General features: G+C 35.3%; 2 protein-coding genes across 3 annotated transcripts; both read right to left on the bottom strand.

Annotated features, from left to right (window-relative positions):
• Positions 1 to 2342: 2342 nt before the first annotated feature.
• LOC107428054 (eukaryotic translation initiation factor 3 subunit I) lies at positions 2343 to 5264 on the bottom strand. The gene is made up of 8 exons (XM_016038509.4): positions 4931 to 5264; positions 4609 to 4824; positions 4339 to 4466; positions 4110 to 4229; positions 3923 to 4012; positions 3107 to 3193; positions 2934 to 3013; positions 2343 to 2599 (listed from the first exon to the last, which is right to left on the bottom strand). Exons 1-8 carry the CDS (start codon positions 5112 to 5114, stop codon positions 2524 to 2526), a joined length of 981 nt encoding a protein of 326 aa, XP_015893995.1. The 5' UTR covers positions 5115 to 5264; the 3' UTR covers positions 2343 to 2523.
• A 3277-nt stretch (positions 5265 to 8541) lies between these two features.
• On the bottom strand, positions 8542 to 11322 carry LOC125418210 (protein NRT1/ PTR FAMILY 8.3). 2 transcript variants are annotated; one of them, XM_048463338.2, is made up of 5 exons: positions 11147 to 11322; positions 10964 to 11069; positions 10621 to 10757; positions 9813 to 10369; positions 8542 to 9702 (listed from the first exon to the last, which is right to left on the bottom strand). In XM_048463338.2, the coding sequence occupies exons 1-5, from the start codon at positions 11201 to 11203 to the stop codon at positions 8880 to 8882; spliced, it is 1680 nt and encodes a 559-aa protein (XP_048319295.2). In that variant the 5' UTR covers positions 11204 to 11322; the 3' UTR covers positions 8542 to 8879. The 2 variants fall into 2 exon arrangements, with proteins under 2 accessions (XP_048319295.2, XP_048319294.2); XM_048463337.2 differs by having other exon boundaries at positions 10621 to 10838; positions 11147 to 11319.
• Positions 11323 to 17421: the final 6099 nt, after the last annotated feature.

Below are 17421 nucleotides of genomic sequence, written 5' to 3'. Positions count from 1 at the left end.
AGTCCGAAGAATTAAGCACCTTTGGGAAAGTGCGATACGCATCATTGAAAATCGAATGGTTATGTTTCAACCCATATGAGGGGAAAGGTCTATAGGGACAAGGAATCCACCATGTTTGGTTTCTTGGAGCTTAAGCAACCAACCCCATGATGATGATGATGAATTACTTGGTGCAACGTGGTAGAGGATGGTTTCGGTGACGATCACATCGCTATCGGGTTCGTTTAAATAGACCGATTTAAATTTGAGGGTGCGAGGTATAGGCATGGGATTCTTGAAGGGAGGGACGGAGGATTGCCATGACTTACATAGAGCTCGGAACCGCGAGACATCGATCTTGGTGATGAGAAATTTTCCTATTATCTCCAGCAGTTCCTCTGGAAGATTCGACCATGACCATGACTCCATTTTGTTACTCATCTTAAATATGCAACTCTCTTCAATAGGAAAGACACAGGCTTCTGGAATTGGACAACTTTGACTCTATATATATATATATATATATATATGCCTTAGGAGTTACGACATCGTATAGGCAATTTTACTCCCAATGGAATTCTTATTCATAAAAAGAAAAGTTACTGCTTCTAATGGAACCGGATTTTGCTATAGATATATGCATAAGTTATACTTATTCATAATGGAATTCTTATTTATCTATTGAAAAAAAAAAGGTTTTACTCCTAATTGAATTGGAAAAGTTATACTTCGGCGCTGGATTTTAGAATAACTCGGAAATCCAAATGCGAGAAAAAAAAGAAAATGACCATAACGTAATATATATATATATATATTATGACCATAATATATTATGAAAAAATCATCCATCTTATTAGAGATCATCCATATTAATCATCATATTGGTCTATATATATATATATATATATATCCTGCGACCTCCATGCATGGCAAGCCTTTCTCTTTGAGATTGCTTTTTTTATTTAGCATTTTTAGGAAATTATCTAAACAAACTCAGATCAATATATAATTCCTTTCTTTCTTAGGTTGTTTCTCTTGCAATGCCCTTGGATTTTCTCCATTTACACTTCTGTCCTTTTTTGTCATTAAAATTGGAAACTTGATGAATAGCATATAGCGTAATGCTGTCAGTAACCATGTCTTGTAACGATTTATAGGCATATATCCTTTCATAAAAAAACAAAAACAAAAGACCCAAAAAAAAAAAAAAAAAAGGAAATTGTTTATGGGCATTTAATTTATTTGCGACTTTGCTCAAACTTATTTGTTTTGTTTGTTTTTCTTTCTTGATTTTACATATTATGTATTATGAATTTTTTATTTTATAAATATTATGCTTTATGAATGTTAGTCAATCTAGATTGGGGTTTTTTTCATCCCACCTACGACTAGAAGTAGTAGATTTAGCACTTAAAAAGAGAAAAAAATAAAATAAAATAAAATAAAAAAGCTATAAATCACTTTAAATTCATATACAATTAACATCCATTTCAAACAAGGATATTTTTAGTATTTACTATTTTTGTAAATGTCATAAAAGATATTCATATATGTTGTTCCCAAAATCCAAAATAAAAAATCCCCCAATCAATCTGCAACTCCCTTAAAGTACATGCTGAGTAATACATGTATTTGGAAAAGAGAGAGAACGTAAATGAATGTTTCATGGCTTCAAAGTTGATGGTTGGAAAATCTCTTCCCTTGTTTGCTTCGACTTCAAGGCGGAACAAAGATATTGGTATGGGAGTGCACATCTTCGGAGGGCAAGAAACAACCAGCAATTAAGTCGAATACGTGAGCAGCTTGGTCATGATTATTATATTGAATGCAAATTCAATTACCTTCACATCGTGGAAAATCTCTAGCAAATACTGAGAACCCACTACAATATTCATCCAAACTTCCCATCTCAACCCATTTCTTCTCTTTTGCTTGCAGCAACTTGAACAACCTAGGATATTTCTCAAACTTATTGAGCCTTTTCTTCTTCTCTTGATCATTAATTGAACTTAAAACAAACATCCACTAAAAGAAGCTCTGCATCTGACTCTACAAAGTGCTTTCAACGATTATTATAATGGTCATGACTAGTGCTCTCCCGTCCTCGTGGACTAGACAAAATGCTTTCCAACATTAACAATGGAGATGCAATCTCTGCACCAGACAGAGATTAGTGCTCTCCCCTCCTCGTGGACTAGACAGAATTTACCTCCATATGAAATAAAATCTTTACATTGATTTTTTCTTATGTAAAGCCAGTAAGAATCATGTTTTAGGTAATACCAAGCTCGAGAATACTGGACCTTAATTCGTAAAATAAAAAAAACCGAATGCTACTTATCAGAGCTCTAAATGTTATATAGTTGTCAACAAATAATAAAATTGTTTTATAAGGAAAATAAAAAGAAACTTCTACAAAACTGTTTTCCCTCTTCAAAACAAAACACCAGAAGACATGGTTTGATCTCACAACAATGACAATACACATAAGTTGGTACTGGAAACACTTGTTGCGGTGGAGAAGAATGCTTACTTCCCTAAAGCCTAAATTTTGATGTTGAAGTAATCCGGATCAAAATGATGTAAACGTACGTAACCATCTTCACCTCCACTTGAGAAACTGATAATAAAAAACATATATAAATGAATTAGAAAAGTTACAATAAACAACAGAATACTCAAGATAAGTCTATAAACAACATGACCATCCTGCTAATTTGTTGTATACTTCCGCATGATAACTACCTAACCATGTTAGAAAATGCTTCAAAGTTAAATGAACTGAACAAATGATAACAAAGACACCAAATACACCTCGACAAGTGTGACAAAAGATTAGAACCGGATTGTCAACCCATTCCTAAAGAAGTAACTGTTTCCAAGACAAACTCCAAGCAGCAAACTTATAGACATTCCTTAACTTTATTTTAAAACAATAATGATGTAAAAAATACCTTTTACCATCTGGGTTGAAAGCCAAAGCATTTATTGGTCCAAAATGGCCTTTCACACCTCCAATCTCTTCTTGAAGAATCTAAGCATATGAAATTGGCAGAGCATCAAGGTTATGAAACATTGAACAAAACAGACACTCTAAGTCTACAAAAAAATGTTGATGGAAAAATACCTTGTCAAAGAATTTAGCTTCAAATTTCCCAGCACGGTGATCAGTTGTTGTGACAGATGAAGCATCTTGACCACCTCCAAGAACCACCTAGAAAGGAAAAAAAGAATTAACAAATCACATTCATCAAGAGATACAAAATCACACAACAATAATAGCTGGTGACTATCTAGCAGCCATAGTCAACTTATCAACTTCATCATTCATACATTACAATATACAACAAATTTTATCAAGCCTTTAGCTGCCCAGTAGATTCATCAAATTTCAAAGTAAACTCCTCAAAGCATATCAAACAACTAGTTAAACATGTGGATACGAGTCATGTACAAATAACTTTCAACTTGAAAATAGGATTGTAAAAACGGCTATCCACCTCCATGTCTCCTATCCAAAGATTAGATAACATACTAAGATTATATCTATTAACATCCCAATTGATATTTACTGAAAAAGTAAAGATATTCATAGGACATGCCCAAAAATCGAGTGGCAAAAGGTTCAGGCAAATATTTACATTTTTAGTTGTGTATCATATAACTTCATAAGCCCATCACCTGCAAATACTCTCATTGTATATTCTTACAACTTATCAAGGTTTAATAACAAGAGGGAAAAAACAGCACATTGACTCATAATTTCTTAGCATATGCATGTTATAACTAATAACCTAAAGGCACATTCACATTCACAAGCATATGTAATTACTTCTCAAATAAGGCTTGTACATAAAACATGAATAGCAATGCAAGTACAATGGAAATGGAAAACAAAGCAATCTTAATCTTTTCTGTTTTGATGAACATCGAAAAGACCTACATGATCAAGAAGTGGAGACATTGCAACTGCATTGACGGGGCGCTCAGTCACATAAGTCTTGATAAGAGTCAAGGTTCTGATATCCCAAAGCTGCAATAAAACGAAACTAAATAAATAAACTAACTACAAATCACAATTTAAATTTCTTTTTTTAAAAAAAAATGAAAGTATTTGAGACAAGCAGCACCTTTGCAGATTTATCAAGGGAGCCAGTGAGGAAATGGGAACCATCAGCAGATTTTGTAAGTGATGTAATGGTTTTTTTGTGGCCAACATCCTCCCCTGACTCTTTAAGCAATTTTCCTGTCTGCAAAATTTCACAGACCCACAATAAGAACCATTTCACAAATCCAAAAAAACAGAGACTAATTTCACAGACCCACAAAAGTAAATTAGAGTAATAAAGAGGCAGCGACCTCAGAATCCCAGATACGAATAACAGCATCTTCTCCAGCACTTATAATGGTCTTGTTAAGGGGTCCCCAAACAGCTCTGTTTATTCTTCCTTGAGGACCTTTCAATACCAGAACCGATTCACCGGTCTCTGACAAATTATTTATAAAAAAAAAAAAAATACACCCAATTACAAAAACCCTAAGATTTCATCCAAAGCCCCAAGATTTCATCCAAAGCTTTGAATTTTATAAAAATTCAATGGTATATATATATATATATATATAGCTTACGGTCTTCAGGGTCTCTGGCAATGCGCTTCACATGAATTGCAGAAGGGAGTTCCATAAATGGGTCGGTGGTGATGACAACCAGCTTATCACCGACAGCCAAATCAACGGCTCTCGCCGGAGAATCGAAATTGAAAGAGAAAAGTTGCTGCCCAGTTTGCACATTCCATAGCTTCGCCGTCTGATCCGCACTCCCAGTTATCAACCGCATCGAATCCTCTGAAAATATAAAATTAAAGAAAAAAAAATCATAAATACCATAAAAAAGAAAAAAAGTGGGAATTTTAATATAAGAATCGGAAAAGGGGAAGGGGGTTAATTTTACTTGAGACGTCGCAGCACCAAACGGCGCCGTTATGGCCGCGATAGGTACCGAGACGCTCGCCGTTGTCAGCGAACCAGACGGTGGGATTGTGGTCCTTAGCGCAGGAGAAGAGGAGGTCGCCGTCCCTGTTGTACTTGAGAAATGTCAAGGGCCTCTCGTGCCCTTTCATCAAAATCGGCCTCATGGTTTTTCGAGCTTCGAAGAACAACTCTGCCTCTCCTTGAGCAGGCAGAGAGGAACAGACCGCACCGGAGGGTTTTAGATGTAGGGGTAGAGAAAGAAGCTGAAGAAGAAGAGACAGTAGGTTTTGCGGTTTTTTACCAGCTGCCTCCCAACCCATCTAATGCCCTTTTATTTTGGGTATTTTTCAATTATACCCCTTAATTATTAATATTTTTCATTGTGGCCTCTATTTTTTTAATATTTACATTTTGCCTTTAAATTTCAAAGTTTTTTTTGCACTATGATCCTTTAACCATTTTTATTTTTTATCCAATTTTTAGCAATTTTGTAGAGTGCAACATACCTGATGCCAGATACAAGTGTTTTCCGATTTTGTAATTTTATTATTGTATTAAGTGTATTACATATTTCAAAAATGCTATATATATATATATACACATATATATAACTAGAGGATTAAATTGTACAAAAATTTAAAGTTTAAAGATTAAATTGCTCCCCCAAAAAAAAAAAAAAAAAAAAGAGAGGCCAAATTGCTAAAAGAAAAGAAGGATCAAAATACAATAATTTAATAAACGAAGGTGCACAGATGTGATGTTTAAAAACTTAACCCCCCCCCAAAAAAAAAAAAAAAAAAAAAAAGTAAAAATGATTCCAACCCATTTTTAGTTCAACTTTGCACTTTCTTTTTTCGGCTTTTAATACTTGTTTTTAACTTGGTAAAGTAAAGAATTGGTTTCACTCTTCAAATATAAAGAATTAATTTTTTTTTTTACCATCAATGTTATACTTTTAATATGGATACAATTTATTATGCACCACCATTATGATATTTTTAGTATTTTTGTAAATAATATATATAAAAAATTATTAAAAAATAAATGTTTATAGAAAAGTCATAAAATATCTATTAGAAAATAATAAGATTATTCGTGGAAAAAAAAATTGAAAAAGAAGATAAGAATATTGTTAAATGCTGAAGGAGCATAAAAAACAATATATATATATATATATATATATATGAATGTGTTTTTTGAAATTTTAATTTTAAAAATGTTCACGATTATTAACGGGGTGAAACTAGGGTTCGGAGAGCGGCTTACTCAGTTGGATTCGGCCCATGAGTTACAACTTCTCGGCCTACAGAACTTTTGGCCTGCCTTGATGTACAAAAAGAAAATAAAAGAAACTAAAAAGGAGCAAAGCCTGGTATATAACATTCTTTTCACAGTAGTACACACACAAACACACAATTTTCACATATGTTTTCTTCGTGATGAAAATGACAAGATTGATGCTTCTCCAAAAATAAACAGCAATTTGTATATATATAATATTTTTTATGAAAAAAATGCAAATTTTTAGCCAAAAACAAGAGGCTGAAAAATTAAATGGAAGGTAAATCGGAGGTATAATGGTAGTTTAAGTAACACTTGCCTTGAATTATCAAAATTCAATAGTCTCAAATCTGGCCACTTTTCAAGTAAAAGTTTTGTTGTTGTCATTATTATTATTTGTGACACAATGTTTTGTATTCAAATCCATCACTTCTACAGCTCTCAATTTATAACATCATCATCCCTAAGTCATTCACCCCAAAAAAATAAATAAATAAATAAAATAAAATCCGTAAATCTCACACTAGCAGGAACTTTATACGAGTATAAATATCTAATGAAATCCAGCAAATAATTTTTTTTTCTGACTTATTAAATACAATCATAGAAACTACAAATAGGTTACTAAATTCGAAAAGCCATGAATGCCCAAAACCCTGCCATATTCCAAGCTTCCACTGGTTCATGTTTCGACCTCCATAAGTATACTTAATTAACACAACAAAGAACAAGATGGTCAATAACACACAATTTAGCAAAGACCAAAATTAAAAAAAATAAATAAAAAATAAAAAATAAATCATAGAATTACATAAGGATCAAGAAGAATGCAAAAATTACCTTAATGCAAAAATTACCTTAAGTAACAAAAATTTAGTCACTAGAGAAATGATCGACTTCGCATGCCTCCAAAAGCTCTGGTTAAGTAAAATAAAAAATAAAAATAAAAAATATATAAGTTGTTAACAAATGAATTCCAAATTAGTTAAAATGAAGATTGTTTAATTATTACCTTATTCAATTTGTTCAAAAAACTCCGAATCTTTCATCAAATTTTCAGGCTGTATTGGAGAATGGGAAGTTTGTAACCAATTTTTTGCACATATCAAACATTCCAATACATTAGGACCATACCATCTCCATTGCAAATTAAGGATATGAGCCTCAGTGCTAAAGGGAGATGCCGATGATACTGTAGATACTGAAACAGCTAACACATCCCGCGCAATCTGTGACAATATCTTAAAGCTATCGGAGTTAGATTTCCACCATGCTAAAACATTGAAGTCAGGGATTTGACTTCCTTGTGCACTACCTCTCTTTTAGATATTTCTGAAAAGGAGCCATAAGCAAAGAATGTACGTCACCCTCTTCTTCTTGTTCTTCTTCTTCTTCTTCTTCATCTTCCATTTTAGCATCCACCCCATCCAATGGTTGACCATCGATACAAGAAGTTGAGGGATTTGCGCTATAGTACTCATAAAAGCTCATTAATATATGGTTTACCCTCTTCGTTGTCTCTTCAGCAACAGTCATTATATAGTTCACTAAAACACCATCTCACATATTCCATTGTTGGAAGCAAAAACATAGTCAAACATGCTAATCTTCCTAAACTCTATTTAGGAACCAAATAGAATTTAAAATGAACAAATAACAATATGTTACATATTTCCATGAAAAATATATGGTGTATACGCGCGCGCGCACACGCACACACACATTACATTTTTTTTTTTTTTTTTTACTTTCTTTTCATAATTTCATTTCAACAACAAAATAAAATTCTTTTTCCTCTCTCTTCTCATAAATTCTATACTCTTAAGTCCTTAACCTGGGTTTAATCCCTCATAAATACTAGACATTTTTTAGGATTTGCAACTATTAAAGATTTCTACGTTTTTAGAACTATTTAATATTTAACTAATAAAAAATTTAAAATTTACTATGTTAATTGCATTTTGATATTTTTAACTTTTAAAATTTTACAATTAAGATTTTTAATTTTTCAACTCAACAATTAAATTGTAAAATTTTCAATTTATTGCACTTAGACTTTTTTGATTTTCCAATTTTCATCTTTTTTTTTTTAATTTTTTAAAGAAAACATAAACGTTGTGAAAGTTTTGATATTTTTTAGTTAAATATCTTTTAATCTGAAAATTTAACAATTTAATAAGAGTCACAAGAAGTTATAATTAAATCATATAGTCAAAGTTCAACAAGGTCCAAATTGAAAAAGAAAAAAAGAAAAAATGATTCGAGGACCTAAACTGTAAAACCTCAGAAATTGAGGTAACAAAGTGCAAGTAAGCCAAACTTGCATGTGTAAACATTATTATTTCACGTCACTCTTTGAGTTCTAGTTATTCTTCTCCCATTTCTTCTTCTCTCTCTCCCTTCTGTTTTATTTTTGTACAAATGACCTTTCTATTTAAATGGTTAAATTGAGATGGAAAAGAACTACTCCAAGAGCCTTAACGAATAATGCTATTTGTTCTCATTATCCAGACTTTCCAACTAATTGCCACTAATTTTTTTTTTTCAACACCGGAAACACTTCCATATTGAACTGGAAAGCCAAATATTATTATTAGCAGCAGAACCTAGAAAGTATTAATGTAAACCACCTTCCATGAAAACACATTTTAAGAAGTCTTCTTCTCCTTATACCTTCTGGCAAAAACCATGTAGACTATCATATTTAAGAAGCTCAGACCAGCTAAAAGCCAGAAAAAATAATCAAGATGTCCTTCATTCAAGTTATCTGGAATCCATCCAGTTTTCCCACCTTCAGTTGTGATACCATTCACAATTGTCAAGATCAAAGAGCTAAGATAGTTACCCAAAGAGTTTGTCAAAAGTGACAGTGCGCTGCACAAACTCCTCATAGCGTCCGGCGCCTGCTCGTAGAAGAACTCGTGCTGCCCTATGAATGTGAAAACCTCCGCTGATCCCAGCAAGACATACTGGGGAATTTGCCAGAGTATGCTTAATGGTACAGAAACTTCTACATGGATTAATCCGAGAATTTTTGCGAGTTGTAGTCTCTTGATCTCTACCAAAGCAGCAACTGACATGCATATAACCGAAATGAAAAGGCCGATTCCCATTCGTTGCAACTGCGAGAAGCCTCTTTCTTTGCCTGTATATTTTCTTGCAATTGGGACAATCACTCTGTCATAGATGGGAACACAGATTATAACACTGATGTGGTTGAAGAAAGACAGAGAGGCAGCAGGAATGGTAAAAGAACCAATAGCCCTTTTCATCATCTTTCCTTGTTCCACAAAAAGTGTTGACATTTGGGCATAAACAGCAGAGAATACAATCCCAGTTGCCCATATTGGAAACATTCGGATTAAAATCTTCAGTTCTTCAACTTGTGTTACAGTGCAAACCCTCCATGGATCATAGGTATCCCCAGTTCCAATCTCAGCAGCCGACACCAAAGCAGCTTTATCAAGGCACCTATTGCAAGAATCAGGTTTGAAGTAATTTCATGAACAAAGTTAAATGAATCAAAGAAGGGTCAAATTATTAGAAAACAAAATAAGAGACACTAAACAGATGATAATTACCTTACTTCATCGGTATGCTCCAGTTTACGACTGCCTTTGATAGCAGAGCTTATATCTTGTGTTTCAAAGAGGAGATTACCATCCTCTGGCATAGCCACATTTCTCTTACGGAATGATGCAACCAGAACCTGGCATATCCTTGTTAGAGGGCTTCCTCCTGATTTCTGGAATCTATAAAAGGGTGTCCCTAAAAACAAACTTACGATAGCAAAGCCAATGAGCAATGTGGGAATTCCAAAGCCCAAACCCCAGCCAACATTTTCTTGAATCCATACCAGTAAACTAGCGGCTATGATAGCACCAATGTTTTGAGAAAAGTAAAACCAGTTGAAATAGGAACCCTTTTTAACCCTCTCCCTAGGATCAGTATCATCAAATTGATCTGCCCCAAATGGCCAAATACATGGTTTGATCCCACCAGTCCCCAGTGCAATCATATAGAGTCCGAAGAAGAATACTGCATACTGTGCTGGTGCAGCTGAAGGACATTTGGAATTTATACATTTTGCAGGCTTCAATGCAGGAACAGATGCCGAGAGAGTTATTGTGCACAGTCCCTGAATCATATTGAAAACCCAAACATTTAAATAAGTGAAATATATATATATATATATATATATAAATATATTGTAAAAATCACAACAATTAGTGAAGAAAATAAGAGGAAAAAGAAATAGATGTGCAAAAAAAAAAAAAAAAAAAGGAGAGTAGAGGAATTGAGAGTGTGGTCAAGTATTAGGAAGAAAATAACTTTTATATATTTTAAAATATGATAATTCAATGTTTGTCTATATATAGATATACTTACAATCAAATAAAATGTGGTGAAACCAGCAATAGTCCAATATCTACCGCAGTAAGTATCAGCTAAGATAGCTCCAATGAGGGGAGTAAGATAGCAAGTGCCTTGCCAAGTTGTAACATTTCTGGCAGCAGAAACATTTCCTTGGTGTAGTTTTTCAATTAGATAATTAACAAGATTAGTCGAAATCCCATAGAAGGCCAGGCGTTCACAGAAAAAAGTGCCTGTAATACTTAAATGTTGAAATATATAATCGAATAAATTAATAAAACAGAGCAAATTAAAGCTAAATTTTAAAAAGAAAAAGAAAGGGAAAAAAAAAAAAAAAAAAAAGAGAGAGCTTTATCACCTAGAATGAAAGAACAAGCCTTCCAATTTCCACTTTTATTTTTCAAAACAGGTTTCCCGTTGAAGTCTACTGAACCATCTCCTGCATAGAATCCACTGACTCCGTTCTGAAATTATGAAATTTAAAACATCAGAAAGAGAATTAAAAAAAAAGATTGCAAAATAATCAAGAATATATCAGTACCTGTAGTAGAAGAGCATCTTCCAAGGAAGAACTCTCATCCTTCCGACCAGACCCCATAGTAATTGTTTAACATTTTGCTTTGTGGGTTCAACTTCAATCTTCAAAACAAAGACAAGCAAGATCTTTGTGGTGGGTGAATGATCAATAATGGTGCTGACTAAGACGCAAAGGCTTCCACATGACATGGCACGAACGGTAAGTCCAACCATCAGTCTACGTGCGTCTTCCATATACTCAAAATTATAAATAAAATATTAACATCCCATTTCCAAAAGTTCAAAAAAAACAAAAACAAAAAAAAAATATATATATATATATATATGTTTAAGCCTCTGTTTTGTATGATTTATTCTTTTAAATAAAAAATATTTATTAATTGTCATAATTTTTTTTTTTCATTTAGAAAGCAAATATTTGTTATAAATCATTAATTGCTTGTTGATCGGAAAAAAAAAAAAAAGAAAAGAAGAAGAAGAAGAAGAAATAATTTTAAGCTTTTAAAAAAAAGACTTTATTTTAAATTCAAAACAACATTAAATGAATTATCATAAACACTTTTTAAACTAACAACCAAATACTTATTAACTTTATAATAAAAACTTTTACATAAGCTCTAGTCAACTGAAAAACCTCTATATCTAATTTTTTTTTTTTCAAATCAGCTATACCAATCGATTCTCAAACTCTAGTGGGCCGCACAAGGCTAAGACCGTGATGGAAGCCATACATTCTTCAGAAGTTGCCTACCCTTGTCTTTTTTGTTCTTTTTTCGTGTTTCAAAATTCTCTAATATGCTATGATTTTATTTTTATTTTCAAATGGAATAATAAATTTATTATAATTGAGAATGATGTATTCCTTAATTGAGATGAGAAAATATAGGAATAATTATCAAAATACAATGATCAAAAGTAATTTTTTTTTTTTTTTTGGGCTAAGAAAATGGGGAGTTATATTAACCAAAATGGAGGCAAAATACATAAAACCGACCAAGAACAGGTGGAGGGAATTAACCACTCTCCTTGTTCATCTCCTCAACAATAGTTCTAGGAAATAAATAGGGGGGCACAACCCATTGACCAACCATTAGACAGACCCCAACTAGCGATACAATGAGCTAGTTTATTATTGTTTCTTGGGGTCCAAGCAAAACAGATAGAGATCAAATTTGAACATAAAACTAGACTTTCCTTAATAAAACCTGATGCTAACCAGTGAGTAAATAAGAGATTTGGAGTGTTAAGGCTTTGTATGACAGCGTTAGTGTCACTTTCGTAGCATAAGTTGAGATGACCTTCTTCAATCGCCAGTGTCACTGCCCTGAGAACATCTAGAGCTTCTGCTGCTTCGGGAATAATAATGATTTCCTTAAAAACTTTAACCTTCAGAACCCATCCTGGGTGATTTCTTACAACAATTCCAATGTTGGCAGATCCGTTTTTAACAGCAACATCACAATTAATTTTAACAACACCTATTGGAGGAGGACTCCAAAAGCTATCAGCAACCAGTCTACGAATAGGTAACTGATGACTAGAGGTCCCATTTACATTATGCTTCTCAAACCTAGTAAACAAAGCCCTTACTTCATCCTCTAAAGACTACCTTGATTGATCAAAGATATGTCTATTTCTGATCCTCCAAATTGTTGCTAAGATAAGAGCCGCAAAAAGGAAAAAGTCAGTTCGATCAGTAGGATGAACTGGTAGAATCCCGGGTGGATCCATTAATCTTTCTAAATAGTACTCCAAACTTGTAGGATGGATGTTTTCCCACTTAATGCTCCATGGGAAAGCCATTCAGAGAGGTCTTGCTAAATGGCAGTGAAAGAATAGGTGCATTCTCAATACCTTCACAGCCAAAGGGGCAGTTGGCGTCATCCAAATTCCAATTTCTTCTTAAAAGAGTTGATCTCACTGGGAGTCCATAGGACGAGAGCTTCCATATAAAGAACTTAAGCCGGTCATGGATGTGACTATGCCAAAGAAATTTCCACCATGCACGGGTCTCACTTTGAACTAGATCTAAGAATTTATACACTGTTCTCACTTGGAATTTACTTGATTGGCTCCCCAACCAAACAAGATTGTCTTCTAAAATGTTGTTTGCCCAAAAAATGTTCAAAATGTTCCTTACAGAGACAGCATCAAACAAGCTCTCCAACAAAGGCTTGTTCGATTCTCCATTGGCTAAACGAAGAGAGTTAACCATCCTAATGCTGGAAACACTTAAGGTTGGATTTGGGGAAGGTCGAAAGCTTGGATTTTTAGGTATCCATGGGTCTTCCCAATAATTGATGTTATTGCCTTTTCCCACTCTAAAACAAATACCTTTAGCGAGGATTGATCTGAGACTTAGGATTCATTTCCACTGCCAAGAGTGAGAGGTTTTTCTTCTTGCATGCATGAAAGAGGAGTGAGCAAAATACTTAGCCTTGATAGCTTTCACCCAAACTAAATCCAGGTTGTTTTCCAATCGCCATCCTAGCTTGCATAACAAAGTGGTGTTGACATCTTCCAGTCTTCGAACCCCAAAACCACCCTAGAACTTGGAGGTGCACACTCTCTTCCATGAGACCAAAGTGAATTTAGAGGAAGGACAGGCCAGACCCTTCCAAAGGAAATTTCTTGCTAATTTGTCAATGCTCCTGCACTAACTTAGGGGCAGCTTATGCGTAGAGAGAGTGTCTATGGGAATGACAGTGAGCACAAAATTAATTAACACATATATTCCTGCCTAGGATAGGCGACTGCCTTCCAACTTCGAAGTCTTGTGGAAACTCGCTGTTGTAAATCTGCAAAGTCCTCTGTTCTACTTTTACCAACAAAAAGAGGGTTTCCTAGGTATTTAGAATCTTTTGGTAATTCCTTAATACTAAGGATACGTTTGAGTTCGATCTTTAAGTTTCCCAGAACTTTCTTGGAGAAAAAACAACCAGATTTGGCTAAGTTAACCATTTGCCCCATCCATTTACAAAAGTTTTGCATACGATTGGCTACTTTCTGAACTTTAGCTTTGTTAGCCTTACAAAATATCACAACATCATCTGCAAAGAATAGATGAGAAATAGGGGGACCTATTCGGCCAAGTTTGATACCGTGGATCTTACCCTCAATCTCCAAAATGTGCAGTAATCTAGAAAGAAATTCAGCAAAAATGATGTAAAAAAAGGGAGAGATTGGATCACCTTGACGGAGTCCTCTTTCCATTTTGATCGACCCGCATAAACTTCCATTGAGCAAGAGAGATGCAGAATCATTTGAGAAACACTGACTCAGCAGTACAATAGCACGAGCCGAAAAGCCAACTCTAATCAGGATCTCATTGAGCACACCCTAGTTCACTCTATCGTACGCTTTATGCATATCAAACTTAATACCGATCAAACCATTGGAGCACTTCTTCTTCTTTAAAGAGTGGCAGATTTCATTCACAAGGATAGTATTTTCTCCTATCCATCTTCCTGGAATGAAAGCTAATTGGTTAGGTGAAATAAGTTTGGCTAGGAAAGGTCTCAAGTGGTTAACCAAAATTTTGGAATAGACTGTGTAGATGGTGTTGCATAAGTTGATTGTGCGAAGGTGGTTGAACTGGAACGGGAATTTAGACTTGGGAATCAGTACCAAAGTGGTCCTTTTAAAAGCTGAAGGTACTCTGCCGGATATGAAGCTTTCTTGAATGGTTTTGACTACATCTTCGCCAACAATATCCCAAAAGCATTGGAAAAAACACGCTGGCATTCCATCTTGACCTGGGGATTTAAAAAGATTCATCTTCTTTAAAACTTCCATAATCTTGAGTTCGGAAAGGTGGATGCATGAAACAATTTTGAGTTCCTATCCCTGCTTGGAGCCATAGCTCCCTCAATTTTTATGGCCAAATGAGCTCCTGTCTGAATTTCCATTCTTCCAAATCTCTTTGCAATATTTTTTTCACGATCTGAGACTTGTGCTGAAGGGTCCAGGCTTTGAAGAAAAGCTATTTGTTTTTCAAGCTCTTTGATTATGGTCTAGCAGAAACCAAAACTCTCTCTATTCCAACTTTTGAGAGCCTTTGCTGCATATTGAAGGTTTGCAGATAAGGACAGCTTTCTATCTCGAAAGTCTGTGTCCTTCCAAGCCTTGTTCACTACATGTTCACACGTGGGATCACGAATCCATGCTTCTAAAAATCTGAAAGGTCTTGGGGCTTTTTGGTGATCCATCGAAAGCGTTAGCAAAATTGGGGCATGATCTGATCTCGTTGCACTAAAATTAACCACCCCTGTCTTTTCAAAAAGAAAACACCACTCAGGACTTATTAAGATCCTATCCAACCTTTCTCTAATATTTGCTTGTCCCCCTCGCTTATTACACCAGGTAAAGGGATTTCCAATGAATCCCACATCTATAGCTCCTATAGATTGAATGAAGTTTCTCAAAAAGTAGTTGAACTTGTTAGAAACTCTTCTTCCTCCCAACTTCTCTTCTTGTAAAACAACATCATTAAAAACTCCGTTGCAACCCACTTATTTAGACCCCAAAAACCAGAAACACAAAGTAGTCCAAAACTCTCTTCTTAGAACTCGTTCAGCAGGACAGCAGCAACACCAAAGATCCCAGTAAACTCCCTGAATGGTCTTAATCTTAATTCCTAAAATCCACTGTGAGCTAAATACTACTTCCCAGTCACAACCATTTTTCCAAAATAAAGGCAACCCTCCTTGACCACTCGAAGCTCCTACACTGTGCCAATGATCGAAATTAAGAGAATTACCTATTTGAGCCATCTTCTCCGAATTTAGTTTGGTCTCAATGAGAAATAGGCGCTGCAGGGAAGAGTTCCGAATCAAGCCACATAGGCCTCTAACTGCAGACAGTCTTCCCAGCCCCCTGTAGTTCTAAGATAGCAGCTTCATTGAGGATGAGGGGGCATGGTAAGGCCTTCCTCCTCAGCCAAGTTAACGTTAGAAAGATTTTCGTCATTACTAAAGTTAAGACCCTTCTCAAGGAATCTTCTTCTTGCTTTGTGGTTCAGATTTGTCCTTGAAGATACGCCCATTTTCGGAGATGGTGCTGCGATTGACTCGTGCACAAGCTCAGCTTAATTCGTAAGAGAACTTGAAAGGGTCTATATTTTTGTCTTCTTCGAAAGAGGGCTCAAGATCGCTTCGCATCAAGGGATAATTGAGCCTTACTCGCCCCACTTGGGCCGATCAGAGTGCTTTTTCTTTTTGGACCCTTTTTGCGCTTTGCTTTATGAGTGGGCCTTTTAGCATCTTCCAATTTGGGGCACTTATTGGCCCATTCCTCTCACCCAATAATCAGGGTGGGATTCGAAGATTCAAAATTATTTGATTTTTCCAAAGCATCACTTGATTGACAAGGGTCAATCAAGTAGTCACCCACCCAAACGACCCTAGGATTAGGTGGCGCAGATTGAGGCAGCAGAATAGGGTTTGACTCTTTCAATTTTTGTCCTTCCTTCCCAGGCTGTTGCTGAGTTGACTCACCATCGAGTCCCTATTTCGGTTGTTTGTCCTCGCCGGGTGTAGTGGACTCCTCTTCCACACAATCAACGGCCACCTCTGAACTGCTGTCACTAGACAAAGAATCAAAAATCTCTCGTCATGGTAATTCAACACGTCTCATGAAGCTTCCCTCGAAGACTACAGTATAGGCATCTGCCTTTGCCTGTATCCAAGGCCCATAAAGATCCCCATCTGTGATTTGGTTGTGAGAAGTTGGCTGCATGCAAGCATCTTTCCCATGTCCGATGACTCCGTAACAAAATTCCGCCAATCGTTCGTAGCTGAACTGAATCCATACCCCTCCATCGTCAATTTTTTATAAGAAACCAGTGAGAAGAGGTTTTCTCACATCCACTTCTACTTGGATTCTCATATACCTAGTACCAATGATGTTGGTTCTTGACGAAGATTCACATTGCAGCACTGCTTTGAACAAGTTCCCTATTTTGATCACATTATCCCTGGTCACGAATTGGAGAGGCAAACCATGGATCTGGACCCAGAATGACAAAAAATTGAAATCAATCTCATGGACTGCTCATTTGGGGTCCCATTCTCTCAAGATGAGATGCGATCCATTGATAGACCATGGTCATTTTGCCCAGACCCTATTCCTGTTTGCCACCATTTTAAACGAGAACAAAAAAATGTTCAGTCCTGGTTGCTCTACACCAACCGGATTTTTAGTGAACCACACCCTTTTGATGATCATCACAACTTTACCCTTATTCACAATTTTGTCCGCCATAATTTTCTCCACTAAACG

This window comes from Ziziphus jujuba, chromosome 12 (genome assembly GCF_031755915.1).
Source record: "Ziziphus jujuba cultivar Dongzao chromosome 12, ASM3175591v1".
In the NCBI taxonomy this organism is placed as follows: domain Eukaryota; kingdom Viridiplantae; phylum Streptophyta; class Magnoliopsida; order Rosales; family Rhamnaceae; genus Ziziphus; species Ziziphus jujuba.
Note: the sequence above shows the minus strand (reverse complement) of the source record. Positions and strands in the feature narration are given on the sequence as shown.

Bases quoted from the DNA above. Each gene is read 5' to 3' on its own strand.
- LOC107428054 (XM_016038509.4), bottom strand. From the start codon at position 5,114: ATGAGGCCGATTTTGATGAAAGGGCACGAGAGGCCCTTGACATTTCTC. The intron at 4,467-4,608 runs GTAAGCTATATA...ATAATTTGTCAG, and splicing joins TGCCAGAGACCCTGAAGACC to AGACCGGTGAATCGGTTCTG. The intron at 3,014-3,106 runs GTATTTTTCCAT...TCATATGCTTAG, and splicing joins AAGCTAAATTCTTTGACAAG to ATTCTTCAAGAAGAGATTGG.
- LOC125418210 (XM_048463337.2), bottom strand. From the start codon at position 11,203: ATGGGGTCTGGTCGGAAGGATGAGAGTTCTTCCTTGGAAGATGCTCTT. The intron at 10,839-10,963 runs GTGATAAAGCTC...TAAGTATTACAG, and splicing joins GGCTTGTTCTTTCATTCTAG to GCACTTTTTTCTGTGAACGC. The intron at 10,370-10,620 runs GTAAGTATATCT...AATATGATTCAG, and splicing joins TCACCACATTTTATTTGATT to GGACTGTGCACAATAACTCT.